Below are 27,503 nucleotides of genomic sequence, written 5' to 3'. Positions count from 1 at the left end.
TAACAGTTGGGCAGCTTGGTTGTGGTGCTAGAATGAGAAGCCCCAGGGGTGCGATGGCTCAAACACCGCCACTGTAGACCCGGAGTTGAATTGAATCCAGTGCCGGTAAGTTAAAGCAGGAAAATGGCAGAACCCCGCCGAGGCCCGCGGTAAGTTAAAGCAGGAAAATGGCAGAACCCCGCCGAGGCCCGACCGCGCAGCTGCAGGAACTCGGTGGGCGGGCCTGCGCAGCCGCAAAAAGAGCTCGCGGCCTCGGGTCCGACTCGAGTCTTCATCAGTTTCCCGCCTGGCCTGATGAAGCCAGACCCGGTCCGGTCTGGTCTCCGCGCCTCTCAACGCCTCGGTGAGGCCGGGACCGCAGCGCCGGTCTCGGGCCACTAACCCTCTTCTCCAGAACCGCCGCCAACATGCTGCAGCCCGTGTTCACCCTGAAACTGCGCCACAAAATCAACCCCCGTATGGTGGCCGTAGGGCGCTACGACGGGATTCACCCGTGCCTCGCGGCCGCTACCCAAGCGGGCAAGGTAACCGCTCCCACCCGTTCCCACCCGCACGGGGCCCGGGCCCCTGGGGTCCCCACGACCTCCGCGGGCCGCGTCCCTGCAATCCCGCCGCTCCTTCTCAGACCCCGCCCCCAGCCAGGGTTGCCCGGCAACGGGTCGGTAGCCTTGCCAGCTCTCGGTTCTGCGCAGAAATCCTGAATAACAAAGCGGAACGGCCCTACCGGAGCAGTTAACTTGTCTTCGGGCTCTTCGACTCGGATGGTGTTGGAGTCTCTTTACAGATAGGGAGCATAGGGAAGAGAAGTCCCCTGCAGGGAAGGCCTTGGTCAGGGTTAGCAGTAATGGAGGACTCCCAGATTCAAGCCCAGAGCCTCTGCCCTTCGCTGGGAACCTCCTAGCATCTCAGACTGCCTCTCAGAGCCAAGCAACTCTACGGCAGGGAAAAAAAAAAATTATAGATACCTCTGACTTAAATGGTTCAAATTGCTCTTTTGATCTTTATCCGTGTACATTCATGTCTCTTCCTGTAATTTATTCACTCAGTACCTATTAGGGGCTTACTGTGTACCCTGCGCTGTGCAAAGTGTGGGCGTCGCGGAGACGAAAAAGATACGGTCATTCAACATCGCACCAGACTTACTGAACACCTTCTTCGTGCTAGAACTTGGGGATTCAGAGATAAAGCTGGAATCTGTGTTTTCACAAAGCTCCTAGTCCAGAAGGACAACAGACAGGGCAAATCAGGGCACTATGTGTGCTGATGGAGGAATGCCCAAAAAACATGGAATACAGTGACGCCGAGCTTAATGACTGCTAACAGTTACAAAGCCTTATTACATTAATTATCTCAGCGTCCTTGCTAAATTGCCAACTGCTGTAGCATAGCACAGGTGTGGTAGATCCTGGCTTTGGTACCTACTGATTTCATGACCTTGGGCAAGGTGCTTAATAGTATCTACCACATAGAGTTGTTAAGAGGATTAAGTAAGTTACTATGTGTCATGCTCTTGGCATATAGGCAGTGGTCACTAATTGTTAGCTGTTATTTTCTTTTTATTACTCCCACTTTACTGATTAGAAATAATGGTTTAGAGAGGTTCAAAGCAATGTTTGAGGCTGCTCAACTGGAAAGCGGTAGAAATGAGATTAGAGTGCCTGTTCTCTGACCCAGTGTGGATTTAACAAGTTGACATTTATATAATGATTTATAGTTTTCAAGACACTTCCACCTCCAATAGGTTTTCTCATTTGCTCCGCCTTGGGATACATCAATTAAAAAGTAGTGATTCATTTCAATAAAGTTGTGTGATGGAGGAAAACACTTAGCACAGAGCCTGGCACGTAATAATGTTAGGTGTAATAAGGTGAGGAGGCACTGACAAATACCAGAAAGAAATTCTTACTGGTTTTTCTGTAGGTACACAGCAGCTACATAAATGGGCTGAAAAAGTCCCATTGATATTAGCTCAGCCCTGGGTTTACTGAGGGCTTGCTGTGTGCTGGGCACTGTTCTTAAGTCTGTAGTTACAAGGGTGAATGTGACAGACAAGTCTTACTGGTTTTATTCCCAGGTGGCGCTAGTGGTAAAGAACCCGCCGGCCAGTGCAGGAGACACAGGAGACATGGGTTTGATTCCTGGGTCAGGAAGCTCCACTGGAGAAGGAAGTGGGAAACCACTCCAGTATTCTTGCCTGGGAAATCCCATGGACAGAGGAGCCTGGCTCCTCGGTTACGGTCCATGGGGCTGTGAAGAGTTGGACACGGCCGAGCGATTAACACTTCTGTCCACTCCCTTGGAGGTTACATTTGAGAGAAGGAGCTAGACAGTAAACAGATACACACAGTCTGCAGAGGGGTAATGGCAGTTTTAGACAGAGTGATCAGATAGGTTTCTGATAGGATAACTGTGGATCAGAGGTTTGAAGGCAATGAAACAAGCCCTGAAGATAGGTGGAATTAAGTGTATCGGCAAGTACACACGGGCTTTGAGGTAGAGGGTATACTTGATGTGTTCCAGAAACACAGGAAGGCTTCTGGAACTGGAATGGAATGAGGGAAGCAGTGAGGTGGCCAGTAGCTGGATCATATAGGTCCTCATAAGCCATAGCAGAGACCTTGGTTTTTGATAAAATGGGTGATTGGGATTTGGTTTATGTTTCAAATGAAGGATTACTGGCTGGTACTGCAACAGAGATGCAGGAGTGGAAGCAGGTTTCTCTGGAAACCCTTTCATTAGAATGTGACCTAGAGGGGGAGGCAGGGACCCCTTATTCTCGGTCTGTTTCTGAAGACAGGGGAAAAAGGGAGAGATGGAAGTTCCTATGTTCTCTCTAATCAGATACGTTATATTCAGAACTTCAAAAACAGACCTGGGAAGTTCTGACCTGATCTTTAGACTAAAAAAAAAAAGGCACCATTTTATGATCCAGACAACACACAAAAATATAGTTTCCTTTAAAAACAAACATCTCCAGTAAGGCTGAAGCCCTCCTTGACTGTGGGGGCCCATGTCTTTAGAAACAGAATTTCATCATTTTCTGTGGGACTCTGTTGTGAAGGTGGGGCTGGCTTACTGGGAACTAGTCTCTGCACCTGAGCAAGGATATTTTGAAAAGGAATTTCTTGCAGGATGAACATTAGTTCATCTGGGGACATGTTTCCTCTCACCATGGAATATATATTGCAGCAGCACCCCCTCAGCTAGAACAGATGTGTAAATTACAGCCAATTCTTTGGCTTGAAGGCACCGTGTGTGTGTGTGTGTGTGCGTGCGCGCGCGCGTGCATGCCTGCGTGCTCAGTCGTGTCTGACTCTTTGTGACCCCGTGGACTGTAGCCCATCAGGCTTCTCTGTCCATGGAATTTTCTAGGAAGGAACACTGGAGTGGGTTGGCAGTTCCTCCTCCAGGGAATCTTCCCCACCCAGGGATCGAACTCTAGTCTCTTGGGTCTCCTGTATTGGCAGGCAGGTTCTTTACCCCTGAGCCACCAGGGAAGCCCTGGATAAAGGCCCTGGGAGTGACTGAGCCTGTGGGCCAGAGTCGTCTCCTGGTCTGATTTCTGTATGTAGAAAACAGTGGGAGGAACCAGACTCCTGGGACTCCGGCAATAAACCTCAAACTCCTTTCATCCCAATAACAATGAACATGAAGTCCACAGGTTATTTTTCTTCCAGTTCTTTTTCAGCCTATCTAATTACTAGGAGACTTGGTAAGAATTCTTTTGTTCAAGACTGTTATAAAAGGAAGTAAGATATGGCTGGAGATGAGTGGAGCCTGACACCAGGCTTGTGTCTTACTCCTGTCACTTATCAGCGGTGAGACCTTGAGGAAGGAAAGGCCTTAACCCCTCTCACCTCTTCTGTATATCCGGAGGAACAAATGCAGTAATGTTTATAAAAGCATGTTGTAAAGTATGACACAAATGAGAGCGTGAACACAATATTCAGTAGCTACACACCTTTTCTATAGATTTCTCACCAATCTTTTTTTTAAATTTATTTTTAATTGGAGGATAATTGCTTTTCAAGGTGGTTTGTTTTTGCTGTACAAAAACGTGGATCAGCCATATGTATACATATATCCCCTCCTCACCGCCACCCAACCCCTCTAGGTTGTCACAGAGCACTGGGTTCAGCTTGCCGTGTTACGCAGCGACTTCCTACTAGCTGTCTGTTTTACATATGGTAGTGTATATGTTTCCATGCTACTCTCTCAATTCATCCCACCTTCTCCTTCCCCCACTGAGTTCTCTATGTCTGCATCTCTCTTCCTGCCCTGCAAATAGGTTCATCAGTTCCATTTTTCTAGTTTCCGTATGTACGTGTTAATATATATGTTTTTCTCTTTCTGACTTACTTCACCCTGTATGACAGACTCTAGGTTCATCCACCTCAGTTCAAGTGACTTAAAACGCGTTCCTTTTTTATGGCTGAATAGTATTCCATTGTGTATATGCACCACCACTTCTTTATCCAGTCATCTGTCAATGGACATCTAAGTCTAATAAGTCTTATAAAAATTATCTTTTGTTGAATAGGTTGCCTTGTTTAGATAATAATTTAAAATTAATCCTGCTTGGGTTTAAAACCAAGTGCCCTAATACTGAGTTCCTCTACCGAGTTAATGATTTAACTTCTCTATCCAAAACTCTCTATTTCCTTTCTTGTTCCACACCCTCAGGCTTGAGGAGTATCAGAGAAAAGAGGAGACTGTAACCAAGCTGGACCCTAGGGGGCCTCCCTGGGACAGCCCCCCCACCCCAACCAACTGTGTCCTCTACTTCTTGTTTGTTGAAAAGCTTTAGTCTGCCAGGCCTCCCTTGAGTCTCAGAAGGCTGGCTCAAGTGTTAATGTCTAGGAATGTGAAGGCGTAGAAACAAGCTTTTAAGCTGGGAAACTGGGAACAGTTTGGACTATAGAGTTAACCAGACTCCCAACTCCCAGTTCGCTGAAAACTATGAAGGTCTGACACACATTCCTAAGTTGTTTTTATAGGAAGCAGACCCCTACCAGTTGAAAACTGCTGATCATGAGCATATAGACCCCAGACTGGGTTGAAACCAGAAGACAGGTGATGCTTAAAACCTTCCTTGATGCCAACCAGTCCAAGAATTGTGCGCGAGCTGCTCGCATGCCCTGTGGCCCCCTCCTGCCCACACTGCCTTTAAAATTTTTGTTTCCTATCTGGCAACTTGGAGACAGTCTCAGGGTGTTAGTCCGCCTTCTTCCCAGGATTCTGGCCTCTTGAATAAAGCAAAATTTCCTTTCCCACCAACACTCGTCTCTCGGGTATTGGCCTTTTGAGTGGCGAGCAACCAAACCCGCCTCCCTGGGTTACAGATTTACACCAAAGGGTTGAAATGCTCATTTAAAATTAGAAAATTTTCTCAGAGCAGCTAAGCCCATGAACCACAACTGTTGAGCCTGTGCTCTCGAGCCTGGGAGCTGCAACTGCTGAAGCCCACAAACCCTGGTGCCTGTGCTCCGCGGCGAGAGAAGCCACCACAAGGAGAAGCCTGCGCACTGCAACCAGAGAGTAGCCCCTGTTCACTGCAACTCGAGAAAAGTGCTGCTCGTAGCAGCAAAGACTCAGCACAGCCAAAGATAAATAAATTAGCAAATTTTAGAACTAGATGGGGGCTTAAGGGATCTCTAGTTTCTCATCCTTTTTTTTTCCATATTGCCTTTTATATTGCTTTTTTTTTTTTTTTTTTCAGAAAATGAAAATTTCCCTGAGATTTCTGTACTGTATCTCTATGACTTAATGTCTAAGATCCTCCCCACCCCAAACCCAATTACCCATTTTGGGAGCAACATCATCCCTCTTGAGAGTGCTTCTTCTAGTCTAGACCTCCTTTTACATATGAAGCCCAAGGAAATTTAAGGATTTGTAAGGACACTCAGATGATTATATTTGTGATAGTGGAAACTGCTAGATTAATTAACTTGGAGTTAATTCTGTCTACTTGTATAGACTATGAAAGCCTTCAAGAAGCTTGCTTTGTGTGACTCAGTTTAGGATTATAAGACAGATTTACTACCGATCGGTTTTAAGGGTCAGGAAGTGAATTTGTTAGGCGTTGGGCTGAAAGATAATGAAGTGTTTTCTCTGATCTTTGTGTGCTCAGTCTCATTGTAACTGATAGCAATTTCCTATAGGTTGACCAGGAAAAGGCTGGTTTGTAAGAGTGCTTGAATGTCCTGCCGGTTGGTTGTATGTAAGCTGCCCTGGGAAGTGACAACTAGATCTTGGCCATTATATCTCGGTCTTTACAAGGCTGAGAGCCACTGGATTTCCACACTTTGAAGTGATTGAAAGCCAGCCATGCACAGAACTGTGTATGGGTGTTTTTAAGTTTTGTGGATGATTAAATCCCTTCTTGTTAGTGTTGGTAATTTGTTAATAACCTGAGCCTTTTAATAAAACTATGTTAATTTTACATTTTTTTGATGTTAAGGGGATGTAATTAACTTTTTGTTGTAGGTTTTTATTCACAACCCTCATGCACGGAACCAACATCTCGATGCACCCAGGGTCCTCCAGAGCCCCCTGGAGTCTGATGTTTCACTTCTCAACATTAACCAGACAGTCAGCTGCCTGACCGCAGGAGTACTGAACCCTGAACTTGGCTATGATGCTCTTTTAGTGGGAACACAGACCAATCTGTTAGCTTATGATGTCTACAATAATTCAGATTTGTTCTACAGAGAGGCAAGTATACCCATTTATAACCATAGAACTCCCACTTCCCATTAATGTCCACTGGTTTTTTATTTTTTTTTAAATGCTTGAAAGAGATCAGACATACATTTGGGTTTATTATGTGGCTGTTGTAGTGTAGTTAAAAAAAAAAATGCATGTTTTGCCATTTACATCTCGTTGACACTTATTTGGTCATGGTTGGTAATCATTTGGTGATGCTCCAGATTATCTTTCAGGAGGTATTATCTATTGATAGCTTCCCTGTGGCTCAGAGGTAAGGAACCCACCTGCCAATGCAGGAGGTGCAGGTCCGATCCCTGGGTCGGGAAGATCCCCTGGAGAAGGACATGGCAACCCACCCCAGTATTCTTGCCTGGGAAATCCCATGGACAGAGGAGCCTGGCAGGTTACAGTCCACGGGGTTGCAAAAGAGTTGGAAATGACTTAGCAACTGAAAAACAACAGCGTATCTGTTGATACTTTCATCTGTCAAGATTTGTCATTAAAAATGCAGCCAGCAGCCAGAAAGCCAGCAAACAGGTCTCCTGGTGGCTTTGCACTGAAGTTTAGTAGTTTCCAGGAGAAGCACTTACCATAGCCTGCCATCTACAGGCTGCTGCAACTTTAATACTCAGATAATCCATACTTATTATATAAAAATAGAAGCAAAGTAAAAATAATCACCCATAATTTCTTCATTTGGAAATAACTTAACTCTTGATTGATTTATCCTAACTTTTTACTTAGTATTTGTGAGTGAATTCTTTTTTTGTTTACAAAATGGGATCATCAAAAAAGTAATCTTTTACTTTTTTTGATAACAGATTTATTAAGATATAATTCACATACCATACAGTTCACCTATTTAAAGCATACAGTCCAGTAGTTTTTAGTCTATTCAGTGAGTTGTGTAACCATCACCACAATCAGTTTTAGAACATTTTCATCAAACTGTGCTTATGTATTTTATTCAAGAAGTCTGAGACATTTACTAGTTCAGAATGGTGGATCTATAGGTGCTTGTAGTTTTTAGTACTTATAATTAAAAATGAGCAGTAGTAAGAGAAGTAATTAATCAGTAGTAATAGATTTCCATCTAAAGTGGTTAAAGTAGATTACAAAAGTTTGGGTGTTTTAAAGGCATTACGTCTGATATCTGAGAATTTGGCCTCTAGAACTCGGTGGTCCAAGAGAGCCTGGGGTTTTAGAGTGGGTTATCATAGCAGGTTAGTGCAAGAGACCAAGGGCCTGAGTTTATCCTGAGTCAGTGCTCATCCTTGCATAAGCCGCGTTAGCCACAGACACTGTCCTTGATGGACAGCTCTGGCCTGCCTCTCAGGAGACCAGGTGGCTTCTCAGGAATGATGACAGAGGCCTTTGAGTTTCCAGATAAAAAGAAGGATGTACGTTACCTCCAGTGTGCCTTGCAGCACTGTGTTTGAGGGTTTGTCTTTTCTGTTTTTCTTCTCAGGTAGCAGATGGGGCCAATGCAATCGTGCTGGGGACGCTGGGAGACATCCCCTCTCCTCTTGCAATTATCGGTGGAAACTGTGCTCTGCAGGGTTTCAATCATGAAGGAAATGATCTCTTTTGGACGGTATGAAGAACGAAATACTCTCTTTAGTACTCTTAAACATTTTTACTTTTTAATGTTCTTTAGGTCTTGTTTGCTTGTTTGTTTGTTTTTAACCACTGACAGTAATGAATAATGGAAACAAAATAAAACAGTATTTATAATTTTATACATTAAAAAAAGGCTGTGAGTACTGTGAATTTTAAATTCGTGGTTTATTTCATCCTGTCTTTCATGTAGCTCCTGTGTTTGGATTAAGTGAATAGAAATGGCATAGTAATGACTTGGGCTTTATTTTCAGGTTACTGGCGATAACGTCCATTCCTTGGCCTTGTGTGACTTCGATGGCGATGGAAAGAAAGAGGTGTGTGGGGGAGGAGATCCTCCTCTTGTGTGTACTTCTCAGCTGAGTACACACATTTCCCCAGGACAGTGACCATCGTGTTAAGAGAACTGTTAGCTTCTCAGGGTTGATTTTGCTGTTCTGTTGCCTGAATGAGGAACTAATTGGCTTCATTTGTCTTTCTCCTCTCTTTTGAACAGTAATTCACTTGGGTTTGTTAAATACAGAGATCAAGACCATATTTCAAAGACACCTGATGGGGGAGAGGGCAAAATAGTTGTTGGGATCACAGTCACAATCACAGTCTTATAACTTGATTCCAGTGTTTTAAAATCATATTAGTACCTAGGTCTCAGTTTTGGCCAACTTTTTCAGGAATCTGGAAGTTTTAGAGATTGGCTTTTAGCTTTTTAAATTACTCTAACGGTTTCTCTAGAAATTAACCTCTTGAGCAGCCAGTGAAGTACTGTGTTGGACACTGACCTACCCTCCGATTGTCTGCAGATACTGGGCTCTGGCTTTTGCAGCAGGGCTTTCACCTGCGGGCAGACAGATACCGAGTCAGGGAGCATTTTCAGGTGCCTGGTGAAAGAACTTGTTCTGGTAGGAGGTGCCCACGTGGCAGGATCTGTAGTAACCAGTGTTTCTTCACTGACCAACTCACGACCTTCTCAGTGGAAGGAACCCTTCTGAGCATCCATCACCGAGAAGTTGGAATTCCTGGGTGGCTCTAGCAGCTTACAAAGTATCATGCAGTTTTTTTTGTTTTATTTATGGAAATTTTGCTGTCTTCACTTACTGAACTAAATATGCCTGATTTTTTTTTTTTTTCCTTTCAGCTTCTTGTTGGATCTGAGGATTTTGATATCCGAGTTTTCAAAGAAGATGAGATAGTGGCAGAAATAACAGAAACAGAGGTAAGCACCACCTCAGAATTATGATAACCTTGACAGATTAGCCTAGTCAAATGTAGCATAAAGAGAGAGTGCTGGGATATCTCACTACCCAGTTTTACGGTAAAGACTGTGGGGATTAAATAGAGTAGTACGTTACAGAAAAAGAAGCCTTTAAATATCCTTTATCGAGATATATTTTGACTCAGCACTCTCTAATGACCCAGAGGAAGGGGAGGTGGGAGGGAGGCTCTAGAGGGAGGGCATTTATGTATACATACAGCTCAGTCACATTGTTGCACAGCAGAGACTAATGCAGCATTATAGAACAATTGTACTCCAATGAAAAAAAGAAAAAAGTTATTTTCGAAAACACTGATTAGACAAAAATTATGGAGCACAAAAGGTATTTCTTTTAGTGAGCTATTATATAATAATAATAATAATGGCAACCATTTATTGTGCACCTGATACATGCCAGACACTGTTCTAAGTTATTTACATGAGCTACTCATTTAATCCAACAACAGCCCAATTATGAAGGAATTAGTAGTTCTCATTTTACAGATGAGGGAACATGTTATGTTTGTTTGTTAAGTTACTCTCAAAAGGTCATGGCTATTAAGTGGCATGGTCAGGTCCTCCTCCTGCTTCTCATCATGTGTATTAAATGGGATTGAATATTGAATGAACTGTATCTGTGAGGGTTTTAGACTTTTTCTCTTCATTCAAATTAAGTACTTCTTAGGCACATTTCTGTTGGTAAACTTAAAAACTAGATGTCAGAGAACTTGACTAGTTTCTTTATGATTAGAATTACTCATGTAATTCAAACTGAAATGTTTCTGAAAGAGTTGTCTTTTTTTTAAACAGTGTCTAAAGATTGCCCTTATCCCTTATGGTTTGGTATTCTTAGAATATTTATTTGCTGATGGTTTTCCAGGATTGGGCAAGATGGAAACCAAAAAGATAATTAGGATATTCTAAATTAAGGAAGGAGATGGAAATAAAGGAGCATTGACTTGTGAGCCCTGTAAATGGACAGAAAAAAACAACAGAAGGAAGTCTTAGAGATCCAAATGGTGGTATTGTGCAGAATTGTATCAACTGGTGTTTGGGAGGTTGTATCAAAAAATTGAGGGCAGCAGCCTGAGAACTCACCTTGGGATGAGAACTCATCCTTGCTTCTCTTCACGTACAAAAGCTGTTTAGGGACATCAGGTTTCTGTTCCCCTGCCTGCCAAAGGGAGACCAAAAAGCAAAATGTGCGTATTGATATATAAAGTGTTACCAGTGATTTTGAAGGGTTTATATGGACTTCCCTCGTGGCTCAGATGGTAAAGTGTCTGCCTACAATGCAGGAGACCCAGATTCAATCCCTGGGTCGGGAAGATCCTCTGGAGAAGGAAATGGCAACCCACTCCAGTACTCTTGCCTGGAAAATCCCATGGATGGAGGAGCGTTGTAGGCTACAGTCCATGAAGTCACAAAGAGTCGGACACGACTGAGCGACTTCACTTCACTTCTTCACTTTTACTATAGATTTTTACTTAATCTGACTCTACTTTTTTTTTTTCCTGACTCTACTTCTTATGTACTCACACTTTTTATGGTTGTAAGCTGATAGTTGTGGGTAGAGGAAAATGAAGGGGAGAAGTGAGTGCCAAAAGCAGTGCATATCTGAAGATGTGTGTCCATATGGGGATTTTGTGTACCTGTATGTGTTTCACGTCTGCTTTTCTAGAGAGCGTCCTTCAGTTCAGTCACTCCGTCATGTCCCACTCTTTGTGACCCCATGAATCACAGCACGCCAGGCCTCCCTGTCCATCACCAACTCCCAGAGTTCACTCAAACTCATGTCCATCAAGTCGGTGATGCCATCCAGGCATCTCATCCTCTGTCGTCCCCTTCTCCTCCTGCCCCCAATCCCTCCCAGCATCAGGGTCTTTTCCAATGAGTCAATGCTTCACATGAGGTGGCCAAAGTATTGGAGTTTCAGCTTCAGCATCAGTCCTTCCAATGAACACCCGGGACTGATCTCCTTTAGGATGGACTGGTTGGATCTCCTTGCAGTCCAAGGGACTCTCAAGAGTCTTCACCAACACCACAGTTCAAAAGCATCAATTCTTTGGCACTCAGCTTTCTTCACAGTCCAACTCTCACATCCATACATGACCACTGGAAAAACCATAGCCTTGACTAGACAGACCTTTTTTGGCAGTGTAATGTCTCTGCTTTTTAATATGCTATCTAGGTTGATCATAACTTTCCTTCCAAGGAGTAAGCGTCTTTTAATTTCATTAGATTGTTGAAGGGGATTGCCAGCTTGACAATTAATGACCTGTAAGTGCTGGGTTCTTCATTACCATTTCCCTTTCATTTAAATTCATAGTAAATCTTTTCCCATTTGGGGAATCATTGAGGTTTTGTTGGATTTCTGTTAATTGTCAATACTAGATGTCAGGGGGAGTACATTCTGTGAAACACCTTTTTTCTAAATCCTAGAAAAGGACAGGAGAACATGAAATAACAGCGAGGAATTTGATGTGCCTTTTGATCCTCTAGTCCACAAAAGAAGAAACTATTGACCTTATAAAGGACTAAGGGATCTAAGGAAACTGGGGCTAAATTTAGGAAAATGTGGACTTTATAAGATTGTTCATTTCAGGGCCGTTTTCTTCTCCTCTGGTTTGATTTTGCTCTTAGTTCAAATGTGTTTTTGCACATCGGCAAAATTATGAACAGTACTGCCAAAAGAATGCCTTGAGCTAAATAATTCTGGAGTCCCACTGGCACTTTGTATTCAGAGTTAAGTGAAGTGGGTGGTTTTATAGAAAAGCTGTAGGTGTAGAAGAAATTACATAACTATTCTCTACTTTATACAGTTTATTTCTTATTATCTCTTACATTAGTCAGAGTGTAGATCTGCAGGGTCATAGATATCTTTAAACTTCAATTTTAACTTTTACGGATAATTTTGTTCAGTATCTAAAATTGTAGATTTTGTAAATTGTTAATTGTAAATTCTCTTAAGTGTGTTAAATCCTCTTAACAGTCCTATTAATACTCCAGTATAACATATGCAGTCTGTATATTGTTGCTGCTGCTGCTAAGTCACTTCAGTCGTGTCCGACTCTATGCGACCCCATAGACAGCAGCCCACCAGGCTCCCCCGTCCCTGGGGTTCCAGGCAAGAACACTGGAGTGGGTTGTTATTTCCTTCTCCAATTCGTGAAAGTGAAAAGTGTAAGTGAAGTCGCTCAGTTGTGTCCGACTCTTAGCGACCCCATGGACTGCAGCCCACCAGGCTCCTCCGTCCATGGGATTTTCCAGGCAAGAGTACTGGAGTGGGTTGCCATTGCCTTCTCCCTGTATATTGTTAGATATGTACAAATCCATGGTATCCTAGGGTTTTGCTTTTTAAAGGATTATGTTTTCTTCTAGCAAACAGTAAATTATACTTTGGAAAAGTATACTCTTAAAATATATTTAATTGTGGATTTTATAAGTCCTTTTAAAATTTAGACTGCAGGATATTGTAAGTTAAGGAAATGGAAATAATCATTAAAATATTTTGAGCTAGTATGTATAACATCAATTTTACATAGTCCAGATCTTGTGTGCATAGTTTATTTCCTTCTTAATTCCTCGATTTTATTATTTAAAAAAATAATTTGTTGAAATTTGCTACATATGCTTGATCTAAAACGGTAAACTTTGTGAGTTTAATTCTTATGATCCAAATCTGAAATAGAGGACATGGATCATAGAGAAGAACACATTCCCAGCTAGTGGATTGGAAGTGCATTTAAACCTAATTTTAACACACTTGTAGCAAGGTATGCAGTTTTATAAAGTCATTTTGCACTAAATTGAGCCTTAATGAACTTTATTTTTTTCATTATTTTTTGCAGATCATCACCTCTCTTTGCCCCATGTATGGCAATCGATTTGGTTATGCCCTTTCCAATGGCACCGTTGGAGTTTATGACAAAACAGCCCGATACTGGAGAATTAAAGTTTGTATGATACAGCCTCTGATATTCAGGGATTTTATACTTATTGAGAGATTTCTATACTAATTATTGAAATTCCTTTTCAGTCCAAAAATCATGCCATGAGTATTCATGCTTTTGACCTTAATTCTGATGGAGTGTGTGAACTGATAACTGGTTGGGCCAATGGGAAGGTAAGTTTAAAGAGTAGTGTTCAAGTATAATTTAAAGTCATAACTATCTGAGATATATGGGCTGCATGACTCCAAACAGTGACAGGAGAATATGCATGTGAGTTTCTCAGCTGTGCTTTCAAATGTAACTTCTTAACCTTCCTGGATTTCTTCTCCCTGCTCTGATTATCAACACTTAAAAGTGAGTGAGCGTCCTTTCGGTTTATAAGCCCTATTTGGGGGAAGAGCTCCAGGAAGGTCTAAGTCCCTTCCTTGAAGGGATGGGAATCAATTTAATCAAGTTGATCACAGGCATAGGCAAGTAAAAAAAAAAAAAAAAGGATTTTTAGTAAGCTAGTAGTGAACTGTGTATGTAGCTCTTTTCTAGTGAATCTTCAAGTTTGACTAAAATCTTAGAATTAGTGGGAAAAGTTATCATTGTTTTCCAAGCTATAACTTCAAACTAGGATTTTTTTTTTTTTCCTTCTTTCCTTTTTTAACTTCAAATCAGAAGTTTGTACAGTCTCTTGGCAAGTCAGGATTGTCTTGTTAGAAACTGCCGAAGGAGCTGCCAGATCTCCATGGATACCATTTGCCCTAGCTCTTTCATCTGTCAGTGCTGATGGCCTGAAGGAGATCAGCTAGCTCTAGCTTTTCTTCTTTGATTTTTTCCTTCACTTTTGGCCAGTGTCTTGTAACCTCCCTTTGGTGTTGTGTGAAAAACAGGTTCAAAAAACCTGTCATGTTGGTTCCTACTTCTCCACTTGGTTTTGGTTTTGGTATGGGTGTTGAAAATTACAAAGGATGACTGTGTAGTTGCTTATTAAAAAACTTGAAAATCCATAAAAGGGGACCCTATTCTGGGGGAATATGAATTATTATGATTGATCTAAGAATTAGAAAACTACTTGACTTAAGAAGTTATCAAAAGTAACCTTCAGATCTGACTCTGAACGTCGAAGTCTGTCTAGTTAAATGCTTTCAAAATTTTACAAAATTGCTATTAAATAATCATAATTTGTATGTTCTAAGCTATATGAAAGGTAAGCAAACTATACAGTTCATTAAATAAGTGGAACAATTGGTATCTTCACTCAACAGAAACAACATTAAAAGGAATATAGATCCACCTGGTGAACATAGGTGCAAAATTACTTAATTTAAAAGCAACTAGCCAACTAACTTTTTCTTTAGTAGGTCATTTGTTGAGTTGGAGGGTCATCTTTTGCATGGCAAAACTTTCATGTTGGATAAAGCAAAAGAATAGAAAAGCCACAGAAATACAGATTTGTAGCCCTGTTTCTTAGTTAGCACGTTAACCCTCTTATTTGCTAAATATTGCGGAAACACAGTGCTGAAGGTCATGGAGAAGTTAGAATGAAGCAAGTTCAGTTCAGTCTGAGTTCAAGGCTTCTGTTAATGTGTGAGGAACTCTGGTCAGTACAGGCCATTCATTGCTTTACTAGCTTTAGCATCCATAATTTTCAGGCTGACCTGATGTTGTTATTAAGAATATGGTATTCTCCAGCCAAGGGGTAGGAGCTGGTAGTAAGCTGTGACCTAAATTAGTGTGTTTTTCACTGCAAAATTTTGCCCAGAAGGCTGTTTATGAAAAGACAAAAATAGTGGTCACTGAGGTGCTTGCTCTGTTTCATTTTCTGTAGCTAGCCTTTTATCAATAGTGCATGTGTTCTTGCTTAGAACAAAAGCTCATTTTAGGTGGTTATCCTTCCCCGTTGTTTTGTGAGGCATTCGTTTCTGAAGGGTCAGTGATTTATTTATCTGCCTCGTTTGGGAAGAGGAGATGTGGATGATTGTAGGGCTCTCTGCAGTATCTCAGTAGTTCACGTGGCAAAGGGACCTTAAACAGGGCTGTTCCAGAGGGTGGATGGTGGAAGACTGGGCTTGCTTGGCATTTTTCAAACTTCAGATATAACTGGGGACTTCCCTGGTGGAACAGTGATTAAGACTTCACACTCCCAATGCTGGGGGCCCATGTTTGATCCCTAGATCCCATGCTGCAGCTAAGAGTTTGATGTCACAACTAAGACACAGTGCAGCCAAATAAATAAAAACTTTAGGTGTAATATATTTTATATATTTACATATAATAAAGGTGAAATTTGTATGTAGAGCTAATATGTCTTGTATACTTCTATGTGCCAGTCCCTGTTCTACCTGCCTAACACATTAACCCTTTTAGACCTTGTTACAACCCTGACGTGTAGATAGTTATTTTCCTCATGTTCTTACTGTTGATCTCCAGATGAGGAAGCCAAGTCCAGAATGTTTAAGAGGTTTGCCCAAGATCCCACTGGTAGTGAGTGGCAAAGCTGGAATTTGAACCTGGGCAGTTTGGACTTTCACACTGTGTTATATATTTTCTAAAAGCACTGTCTCTCAGCCAACCCACTTTTCCAAATGAAATACTAGGCCAGTATGTAAAACAGCTTTTAAGAAAAAGCAGAGCTGAGTGAAGTCCCTTGGCCCCCTGGTTATAGCTAAGTATTGAGAAGCCACGGGGGGGTGCCCCTTGGAGTACTCATTAAAAATTTTTTTTTCTTTTTTTACATTTGGCTGCATTGGGCGTTAGTTGCAGCTTGAGGAATCCTTCGCTGCTGTGTGCAGGCTCTCTAGTTGTGGCGAGAGGGCTTAGTTGCCCAGTGGCACATAGGATCTTATTTACCCCACCAGGGATAAAACTCTTATCCCCTGCATTGTAACATGGATTCCTAACCACTGGACCACCAGGGAAGTCCCCTCCTTGGAGCCCTCTTAAAAACTTCTAGACTAGAGCTGATTGAACTTTAAAAATTCTGTGTCATTTTTAAGAACCTGTAGCAGAAGCTATTTTCAAGTTCTTGTTCTATTTTTAGGTCGATGCTCGAAATGACCGGACCGGGGAGGTCATCTTTAAGGACAGCTTTTCTTCTGCAATTGCTGGTGTGGTGGAGGGAGATTACCGGATGGATGGCTGCCAACAGTTAATCTGCTGCTCGGTGGATGGAGAAAGTAAATTGGGATAGGAGAGATCCTTGATAAGTCAGATTTCTCAGTCTGATTGGGTCAGAATCCTGGGAGACTTACCATTAAGTGTTTGTGCTGATACCCTTTCGTCCTAATAAATTCAACTGAGTTGGGGAAATGAGAACTTAGGTTTTAAGACTAGGTCATTGATGACTTAAAAGTAAGACCTGGCTGTGCCTGGACCCTCCCTCAGTCCTGTGTTTTTTTTTTCCCTCTTGTCAGTCCGGGGCTACCTGCCGGGCACGGCTGAGATGAGAGGCAACCTCATGGACACCAGCCTAGAGCAGGACCTGATCCGAGAGCTGAGTCAGAAAAAACAGAACCTGTTGCTGGAGCTCCGCAACTATGAGGACAACGCCAAGGTCGGACCGGATGGGACGGGCACGTGGGAGGCTGAGAGGCTGAGAGTGACCAGGAGGATGGGTGGTTGGGAAAGGAGGAGGGTCTCCACATCTGGCGAGGCGGGGGCTCCCCCTCCCCGCTTATGGGCGGGCAGATGGCCTGGCCTTTTTGCCAGTGTCAGAATGAAGAGGGCACGTGTCCTTTAACCCAGAAATCCCACTGCCTGGGAGCTCAGCCAGAGAGAGATTTGCATGAGTGTTCACACACACTGCAGCACTGTTTGCAGCAGGGAACAGGTGGAAGCAGCAGTAACTTTTGATCAGTCCTGGGAGGGTGGGCTGGGGAATATTAAGCAGCTCAAAAGAATGAAGTATATACACGTGGACTAATGTGGAAGGATGTCTGGTATTATTGAGTGAAGGGAAGCAAGAATAGTGTGTTTAGAGTATCTTTTGTCTTTTTCAACCACAAATAACATAAACATGGACAACTGCAGAGACTCTGGGTGTGGTATTGTGTGTGTGTGTATATGTGTGTACATGTACTTATCCAACTAGCTGGAGGGTGAGCTGGGGAGTAGGATTTTAATTTGTCCCATCACGTATAATTGTTTGAATTTGCTAAACTAAGTGAATTTCTTTATTCATTTAAAACAAAACAATACAGAAAAATGTAAAAGGTGGGCGGCTTCCCCGGTGGCTCAGTGGTAGGACTCCGCCTGCCTGTGCAGGAGACATGGGTTTGATGCCTCGTCCGGGAAGCTCCCGGTGCCTCGGGGCACGTCAGCCTGTGCGCCGCAACCGCTGAGTCTGCTGTGGAGCCCGGGAGCTGCGAGTACTGAACCCGAGCGCCGCGGAGCCTCTGCTCCGCAACAAGAGAGGCCACTGCAGTGAGAAACCTGTGCACTGCCACTAGAGAGAAGCTCCCTCGCCGCAGCTAGAGAAAAAAGCCCACACAGCAGCGAAGACCCAGCAGAGCCAGTAAATAAATGTTTTTTTAGAATGTAACAGGCGTGCTGGGGGACAGTGGTCCCTAACCACAGGAAGAGATGAGAGTATTTCCCTTTGGGAAAAGGCCAGGTTAGAGCGAAAGCACTAATGAGGTGAGTTCTCTGACGTTTAAAGACTCGGATGAATATAAGATGACAGGGGATCTGTCTTCTGAAGCCAAATAGCTGTATTATTTAAAATTGACATGAGTTCACTGTTCCGGGACTGAGTTGGAAGTGAGGCGGGTTGTGTTTTGCAGGCAGAGCTGAGCAGTCCACTGAACGAGGCTGATGGGCATCGGGGCGTGATCCCGGCCAACACCAAGCTCCACACCGCCCTCTCCGTCAACCTGGGGGGCGAGACACAGGCCGCCCACGCGGAGTTGTGCATCTCCACCTCTAACGGTAAGGCGTTACTGACACACGGCTGGTGGTCGTTGGCACCTGTGTCATCTGGGGGCGGCTCTTGGACTGCTGTCTCCTCTCTTCCCTGCAGACACCATCATCCGAGCAGTGTTGATTTTTGCGGAGGGCATTTTTGCAGGTGAAAGCCATGTGGTGCACCCCAGTGTTCACCATCTTTCCAGCTCCGTCCGCATCCCCATCACACCTCCCAAAGACGTCCCCATGGACCTGCACTTGAAAACCTTCGTGGGTTACAGGAGCAGGTGACCCTTTGCACATCGCGGTTCATGTCCAGGCAGCACTGAGAGGAGAGGAGAATGTGTAGATTTCCCCTTTTGCCATGGATTCTCTGGGGCCAGAGAAGCCACTTAATGGCTCTTTCCACCCAGGCAAGGTTTCCCATGACTTCTTATTTCTCTAATTCGAAATCTTTCCAAAAAATAAATAAAAAGTATGTAAGTTTGAAATGGTTATTTCTGGTTTTAGTCAGATGATTTCATATTCACAGCAATTCCAAAAGTACACTTAATGGGTAATTTAGTTTTGGCCACCAAGACTACAGGGGTTTAGGTTCCATTATATGACAGTCATATGTAACCTCAGCCAGTGAAGAAAAGCACTAGATTTGTGGAAGATAGAAACATTTTCACATTCCTTTTTGGGTGTTGTAAACCCTGGGTGCGTGCATATGTATACACAGACTCATGTCTCTAAATCCCAAACCGCATTACTGTGGGACTTGAACCCTCAATTTTTTTTTTTTGTTTTTTGTTTTTTTTGAGGTGAGGGTGGGGGGAGGAGAGTAGACAAGAGTTTCTTTAGTGAAACCCTTAAATAACAGCTTGATGACTCAGTAGTGACCTTATGTTTATGGGGGGGGGGGCTTTCCCTTTGAAATAACATTCAACAAAAACAGTTCTCTTCTGTTCCATTGGTTGCCCATAGCACCCAGTTTCACGTGTTTGAGCTGACAAGACGGCTGCCCCGATTCTCCATGTACGCGCTCACCAGCCCGGACCCTGCCAGTGAGCCCGTCAGTCACGTCAACTTTATCATCGCAGAACGGGCCCAGAGGGTGAGTGTCTGGCTTTTCTCTTTGCAACCCTTTTGCACTTTAGAATATTTGACGTCATTTCACAGAAAAGGGGAAATTACATGAGTGTGTTATATGGTAGCAGTAAATATGACATGAAGGAGTTAGCTTGGAGTTGGGATAGTTTATAACAAGTACCGAAAATGTTGCTAAAATAACTTCTTCCATTTTTTTTTAACTTCTTCCGTTTTGAAAAAATTATTCAAAAATTTTTGTCTTGGCTAATCAATTCAGAAATATTTATTTTGAATCATTAATTCAAAGTTACTTACCTAAGCAATCCTTAGTCACAGGTGAATTCCTCTCAGTTTGTAATTCCTCTTTTTGTTAGTCTTAGTGGGATTGTCCAGATCTAGTGTTTTAAGAGGAGCCTGCATCAGAATGGGAAGAGAGTGGCCCTTGGAAATGGGAATATTGTGGGGGTTCAAGTGCTACCTTAACTAAGTAAATTCTTAGGGGTCTTGCGGAGTTCCCCTTATTGAGGATAGTATTACCTCACAGGGGGCCCCTGAGGATTACATAATTGGCATAATAGCACTTTGTAAAGTTTAAAGGACTAGTAATACCTGTGGGTTTTAACCTTGGCTGGACTTTAGAATTCTCAGTGAGGCTTTTTAATCACGGAAATTCTCAGGCCCCTTTCTGGCCTTTGAAACTTGAGACTACAGGTGGCCCCTTCCAAAAGGCCTCACAAGTGGATCTTATGTGGAACCTGTATTATAAACCACTGTAAAGTATTACTATTATTTATATTAAGATTTATTCTTTACTTATAGTGTGGCTGTTATCTCTGTGTCTGTGCGTGCAGACTTTATTTAAATGTAGTAAAGGATGGAGTAGAATGATTTTAAGCAGGCTAGAGCCACAGAAGAGCCACCTTGTAAACAGAATTAGCATAGTACTTGAATCATATCTACATTGCATGTAAGGTTAAGTAAGTAGGGGACTTCCCTGGTGATCCAGTGGGTAAGACTATGCTTCATTACAGGGGCTCGGGTTCAATCCGTGGTTGAGGAACTAAGATCCCGAATGCCACACAGTGCAGCCAAAAAGTAAAAACAAATAAATAAAAATGTTAAAAAACATATGTCCATATGTCTGAGTAGAAAATGCATGCTATGGGACTAGATATAATTGTACATGTTACTTAGAACATGTATCAGGTGGGAAAAAGGAGTGTGAATACTGTTTTCTTGGTGGGGGAAGAGTTGTAATTTTTTTTTTTTAAACCAAGTAGTAAAACTAGAAAGAAGGGTAGCTCTTAATGACTGTACTTTTAAAATGGAGATTCATTTCACACTCTTCATCTTTAAGGTTGTTACGTGGCTCAACCAGAACTTTCTGTTACCAGAGGGCACTAACATTCAGAACGCTCCATTTCAAGTGTGTTTCACATCCCTACGGAACGGCGGCCAGCTGTATATAAAGATAAAACTTAGTGGAGAGGTAATTTTTACTGTCATGGACACAGATTTCTCACGTAAACGTTTAACACTCAGTGTAAAGTGAGGCAGGTGACACCAATCTCAAGGTTGTGAAACCACATGTCTCAACCTAGACTGTGTTATCCCCTCTGACACAGGCGTCTAACGTATATCAGCAGTTTTTCTACCTCCCTCCCCCACTTCCCTTCACCTGTTTATCACCTAGTTTGGGATGGTTTAGGAATACAGAGAACACAATGTTTTCATTGTTTGAATGATTTTGTTGTTCTTGTTTTTTCTTGGCCTGTTGCTAGAAATAATGTTATTTCCTTGAGGGCTGGACCTTATTTTTATTTATCATTGCATATAAATTTATGTTCAACAAATGTGTTGAATATGGGGAAGTTCGGGTACTGTTCCAGCTATCTGAGGATGCTAACTTGTCTTTTTTCCTGTGGATAGATCACTATAAATACTGATGATATCGATTTGGCTGGTGATATCATCCAATCGATGGCATCGTTTTTTGCTATTGAAGACCTTCAGGTCGAAGCCGATTTCCCTGTCTACTTTGAAGAATTACGAAAAGTGCTAGTTAAGGTGAGGGCACCTGGTGGATGAATTTGTGAGAACACGGTGTTGTAATAATGTTTGCAATATTTCTGTTAAATTAATGAAACTACAAATGTACGTATATTACATGACAGTCATGTCTTAACTTTGAAAAATTCTTAAACTAAAAATTGAGCTAGTATTAGAGAATTCATGAGTTAAAGGATTTCTTTTGTAAAAGTGAGTGGTTAGCTTGAGCACCTGCTTTCTGTGCTTGGTTTGGAAGGATACTTGAAAAATATATATAGTAACATTTTCATTTGCTAGCTTTTCATCTTATCTGTTGTATCTACTTTGCATTCTGGCTTAGTGCTTTCCCAGGCGGCTCAGTGGTAAAGAATCTGCCTGTCAATACAGGAGACATGAATTTGATCCCTGGGTCAGGGAGATCCCCTGGAGAAGGAAATGGCAACCCACTCCAGTATTCTTGCCTGAAAAACCTCATGGACAGAAGAGCCTGGCGGGCTACAGTCCATTGAGTCACAAAGAGTCAGATGTGACTTATTGACTAAACAACAACAAAGAACCCAAAGTCAAAAGTAAGGCTTGTGATGGGTCCCCACTTATAACATCCCCACCCTAAACCTCTGAAATGTTAGTATTTGTGTCTCTTGGGCTCACAGTGCTAAGATGTGGAAGAGCTCGACACAGAATGTCATTTTGAGTATTTCACTGAAGAGGAGATGAAACAACAGAGAATAGTTAAGATAGAACAAGTGAACGGCAGAAAAAACAGGGCCTCGGTATAGAGAAGATAGCTCCTTCTCAACTTACTTAGTTTCCAGGAAGCTGGTGAGGCCTTTTTAACTCGTGGTGTTCATGGTTTCCAGGTGGACGAATACCACTCCGTGCATCAGAAGCTCAGTGCTGACATGGCAGATAACTCTAATCTGATCCGCAGTTTGCTGGTCCAAGCTGAAGATGCCCGTCTGATGAGGGACATGTGAGTATGTACCATGGCCACGACAGGTGCTTTGTCTCTAGGGCTCCCCCTTTTTCCCTCTCTCTGGCTTTTTCTTTTAAAGCAGAGAGATGTTGCGGGCTTTAGGCATTTGACTGTGCTTCCCTGGTGGCTGAGACGGTGAAGAATCTGCCTGCAAGGCGGGAGACCCAGATTCAGTTTCTGGGGCGGGAAGATCCCCTGGAGAAGGGAAAGGCTACCCCCTCCAATATTCTTGCCTGGATAATTCCTGGATCTCTTCCTGCCAGAGGAAACTGGCAGGCTGCAGTTCATGGGGTCGCAAAGAGTCGGACATGACTGAGCGACAAAAAAAAAAAAACTGGAGGGAAGTAACCAACAACCTCTAAATTCCTTTTTTCTTGATTTATATTTCATTTAGAAACTGTCAGATGTACACAGTTTTTATTTTTTAAAGCCAAGTTAGTTGATATGTAACTTATACATGTAGAAAATTTACCCTTTTAGGTTTACACTTCAATAAATTCGGGGAAATTTATACAATAGTGTTGCTACTACCTCAGTCAAGCACTTCTCCTAACCTCTAGTCCATGGCAGCCAGTGATCGAGTTTCTCTTCCAATTGTTTTATCTTTCCCAAACTGTCACATAAATGGAATCAGACAGTATAAATGGAATCCATATAAGTGGAATCAGCCTTTTGAGTCTGACTTCTTTCAGGTACCATAATGCCGTTGAGATTCATTCACATCGTTGTAAGTTACCAGTAGTCCATTCCATTTTATTGCTGAATATTCTATTGTATTGATATCCATACTTGGTCAATATCCTACCAATTAATTGAGATTTGGGTTGTTTCCAGACTTTGGTGATTGAGAATAAAGCTGCTATAAATATTTGCATACAGGTTTTTTGCAGACATGTTTCCAGTCTTCTGGGTGAAATGTGTCATAATGTGATTGCTGGGTTGTACAGTAAGTGTATATTTAGCTTGATAAGAAACTGTCAGTATTAATCTGAAGCTTGGGAATATAGCCTGTCACCTTGCTCACTTGTCCCCACCCCTTATATCATGGGCACGATAATTCTTGGTTCCTAAATTCAAACAAACCATGGATTAATAACCAAGGAAGGCCACTTGTCTTCCATTTATTTGGAAGAAACAGAATAGTTCATAGAATATTCTCAATGTTTTCAAAGCAAACTTTAGAAGTTACCCTGTTTTAATGACAGTATAGCTAAAAATCTTGTTTGATCATTTATTAAATGTGTCTAGGAAGTTTGCAAGTCTTCATTTAAGCCTGCCGTACTGAGGTCCAGTGATGTTAACCTTCTATTGATGTACACAGGAAAACAATGAAGAATCGCTATATGGAACTCTATGACCTTAATAAAGACTTGCTCAATGGATATAAAATTCGCTGTAACAATCACACAGAACTGTTGGGAAGCCTCAAAGCAGTAAATCAAGCCATTCAAAGAGCAGGTCGTCTGCGTGGTAAGTCCCTTTTGGTAGCACTGCATTTCGTCTTTAATTTCGGGGTGAGAAGCATTAAAGATGGTGATAGCTTCAAGAATTCCTATCAGGGCTTGTATCTATAAAGATACCTTTCACATTCAAGTTTGTACCATTCACTTGAGTTTAGCCAGCCTACTGTTTGGCTTTAGTTAGTCTGCCAACTTCAGAGGGGAAAGACTTTCAGTTCCTTTTTTTTGTTTGTTTTTTTTTAAAGACTTGTTTATTTTTGGCTATGTAGGGTCTTCGTTGCTGTGCTTGGGCCTTCTTCAGTTGTGGCGAGCAGGAGCCAGCAGTGGTCCTAGGTACAAGGACTCCAGTAGTTGCAGCTCACGGGCTCTAGAGCACAGGCTCAGGAGTTGTGGTGCATGGGCTGAGTTGTCCAAGGCATGTGAGATCTTCCCGAGCCTGCTGCATCCTCTAAAGATAAACTGAGTGACATATTCCCAAGAGGAAAGCCTTAAATACTCAAATACTTCTATTGGAATCTGCTGTTTTGAGTCAGTGCTTTGACCTCCTTTTAGAAATAATCTTTGCTAAGTGGATATAAGCTTGGATCCTTTTCTGTAAAACTGACTCTGAAGTTTCTAGGTGTACAATGGTCTCTCAGCTTGGTTTGTGATTAAAGTTCCTCATGAGAATATCTTTTTTAGGGAATGGTAAGATAAGATAAATTTGTACTATCTAGGACTTCCCTGGTGGTCCAGTGGTTGAGATCCACCTGCCGGTGTGGGGTACGTGGGTTCCATCCCTGGTCAGGGAAGATTGAACAGGCCGTGGAACAACTAAGCCCGTGCACCGCCACTCCTGAGCCCGAGCGCAGCAGGAGCCGCTGCAACGAGAATCCCACGCACAGCAGCTGGAGAGCAGCCCACTCCTCACCGCTCGAAAAGCCCGAGTGCAGCAGCAAGACCCAGTGTGGCCAAAAATAAACAATCGAAAAAAATTTTTTTTTAAATTTGTATTATCTCTAACTCTTCCCTACTCTAGTTTTATGTTGTTTCTAAAGATGGCTTCTGATTTATAATTTCGCTTTAATAATTTTTTCACTCATGTGGATCTGATGTTTCTTCCCTGACAGTTGGCAAACCAAAGAACCAGGTGATCACTGCTTGTCGGGACGCCATTCGAAGCAACAACATCAACATGCTGTTCCGAATCATGCGGGTGGGGACAGCTTCTTCATAGAAGGGGAGAGACAGGGAACCAGGTTCCTAGAAAAGGTTTCCTTAAACTTCGAGGCTGGTTTGCTTTGGATCACATCCTGGTGAACCCAGGGTGCTGAGAGCAAAAACAACCTTGGTGAGTTTTACCAATGAAAAGACAAAGCACTGTATCTTAGAAGTGTATTCTATTTTTTTAAAATCAGTTGTACTGTTGCTGAGTAATACTGGTTTGTATGGAGGGAAATGAACACTTTTGAAACATTAGGGCTTCAAAGTCCAGTTTTTCTGTACGTATGTAAAGTCAGTGTATAGATATATCTTTTCTTGAAATTGTAATTGAATTTGTAATTAAAAATTATCATCTCCTTTTCCATTAAAACGTAAAGGTGTTGCACTTTGTGTTGACTGTAAAAATCACATCAGGACTGCATAGAACCATTTGTATTGTGTGGAGATAAACAAAAACTGGATATTCATTTTGTGCACCTTTTGTAAAACCTCCCATCAATGTATTGAATATATTTATCTTTCAATTCTAGGGTATTATTTGTGGCACATGGGCTCTTTGCTGTGGCACGTGGGCTCTCTAGCTGTTGTGCCTGGGCTCAGTAGTTGTGGCGCACAGGCTTGAGTTGCCTCATAGCAAGTGGGATCCTTAATCCCCCAACCAGGGATCAAACCCATGTCCCCTGAACTGGAAGGCGGATTCTTAACCACTGGACCACCAGGGAAGTCCCAAATATGGATTTATTAGGAACTTATTTACAATAGGAATGTTGGGTCCAAAGATGGATCAAATTCTCTGTATAACAAAACAAAATTTGGGATTTTCAGAGCTGAATGTGGAGAAGTGAGTGAATTCTAAGGCAGTCATGGAGGTCTGGCTCAGAATTATCTATTCCAGTTTTCTTCGAGTATGACTTCCTTTTCCTGTGAAGAGCAGGAAGCTAAAACAGATTTTTCCAGTTCGTCTTCAGCTGGTGATCGAGGTTTGATTCAGCTTCCATTTCAGATGCAGGCACATGATGCTTGGAATCTGAACTGAGATAAGTGGGATGCTGGGCAAGCATTCGGCCAGTGTGGGTTGCAGCAGAGGTTCTCTGTCTGAGGCTTGCCATTGAGCAGAAATGGATTCTGGACAGTAGAAGAGCTGGCATGATGTGGGCCTCTGAAGCTAGAGTGGCAGCTTCCTGGTTTTGCACAAGGTTTCTTGAATGCAGCACAGTTAAGCTGTTCAGAACCAGTAGCAGTAGCTGATTTAGCGGCTCAGGGTGATGTACGTAATACAGGGTGCCTCCTGGTTTCATAAGCACCTACCTTCCTGATTTGGTAGGAGCAGCTCCTCTGGCAGCCTGGTTCTGCAGTATAGGCTCTAGAAGAGATTCTGGAATTGCATCCTACAGGTTTTTTGTTTAACCACCTTAGTAATTCCATAAACCACCTGGCATGCTGTAATTGTTTTATTTAAATTGTCTAGCACATTGTCTAACCCGTTCTCTGCATCAGAATATTGACCAATGTGCAGCCCCGTAGAGGACATACAGAGAGAGGCCAGGCCTTTCCTCTGTGCTAAGTTAACTTTACTAGTGTCCTCCATTTGGCCATGGAGGATTACCTCTCCCATTTCTGAAATTAGAGGAGTTCTAATTTTTATGAGACTAAGTCCCTATAACACCTTTGTTTTGCATTTTGAAATCTGTTAAGCTCAAAAGACATCCTCGTATATTATCTTCCACAATCTCCAAAGTAGTAAAGTATCTTATTTGCTTCAAAGAAGAGGAGACTGAAGTGCAGGGATTAAGTACTTACTAGAGTACTTGGCAAAACTGAAGTCCCACTGTGGGGTCTTTTTCTGGTTAGTCATAGTCTGATTTACACCTCTTGAGATGATAATCTCTAGTTGGTGCTGGTTTTTCTAAAAGCATTTGCTTTTTTATTTTTAAAAATTCTATTTATATATTTTGGCTGTGCTGGGTCCTTGTTGCTACACACAGGCTTTCTCTTTTTTTCAGCAAGCGGGGGCTACTCTTTATAGTTTGGTGCTCAGGCTTCCCTTGTTGTGGAGCCCGGACTCCAGGAACACAGGCTTCAGTAGCTGTGGCACCTGGGCTTTGTGGAGTGTGAAATCTTCCCAGACCAGGGGTTGAACCCGTGTCCTCTGTACTAGCAGCCAGATTCTTATCCACTGGACCACCAGGGAAGCCTGGTGCTGATTTTAAATTGTATGGCATTGTTTATTTTTAGGGACCCTTAAGGAATCATCTCATTAAAGGTTATTCTGTTGTTCTTCAGCCCCCAAACTCCTTACAACCTAAAAATATTCATGGACA

At 42.5% G+C, this 27,503-nt stretch overlaps 1 protein-coding gene across 3 annotated transcripts; it reads left to right on the top strand.

Annotated features, from left to right (window-relative positions):
• The first annotated feature begins 233 nt into the window (after positions 1–233).
• Positions 234–25,558, top strand: BBS2 (Bardet-Biedl syndrome 2). 3 transcript variants are annotated; one of them, XM_070451284.1, is made up of 17 exons: positions 234–524; positions 6,487–6,714; positions 8,177–8,302; positions 8,580–8,642; positions 9,461–9,538; positions 13,429–13,533; positions 13,617–13,703; positions 16,559–16,694; positions 16,932–17,071; positions 18,300–18,444; positions 18,536–18,707; positions 19,390–19,519; positions 20,852–20,983; positions 21,424–21,561; positions 22,404–22,516; positions 23,841–23,989; positions 25,089–25,558. In XM_070451284.1, the coding sequence occupies exons 1-17, from the start codon at positions 408–410 to the stop codon at positions 25,193–25,195; spliced, it is 2,166 nt and encodes a 721-aa protein (XP_070307385.1). In that variant the 5' UTR covers positions 234–407; the 3' UTR covers positions 25,196–25,558. The 3 variants fall into 3 exon arrangements, with proteins under 3 accessions (XP_070307385.1, XP_070307387.1, XP_070307386.1); XM_070451286.1 differs by lacking the exon at positions 25,089–25,558 and having other exon boundaries at positions 22,404–22,520; positions 23,841–23,957; XM_070451285.1 differs by lacking the exon at positions 6,487–6,714 and having other exon boundaries at positions 235–524.
• The last annotated feature ends 1,945 nt before the right edge of the window (positions 25,559–27,503 follow it).

Source organism: Odocoileus virginianus, chromosome 20, assembly GCF_023699985.2.
Source record: "Odocoileus virginianus isolate 20LAN1187 ecotype Illinois chromosome 20, Ovbor_1.2, whole genome shotgun sequence".
Lineage (NCBI taxonomy): Eukaryota > Metazoa > Chordata > Mammalia > Artiodactyla > Cervidae > Odocoileus > Odocoileus virginianus.
Note: the sequence above shows the minus strand (reverse complement) of the source record. Positions and strands in the feature narration are given on the sequence as shown.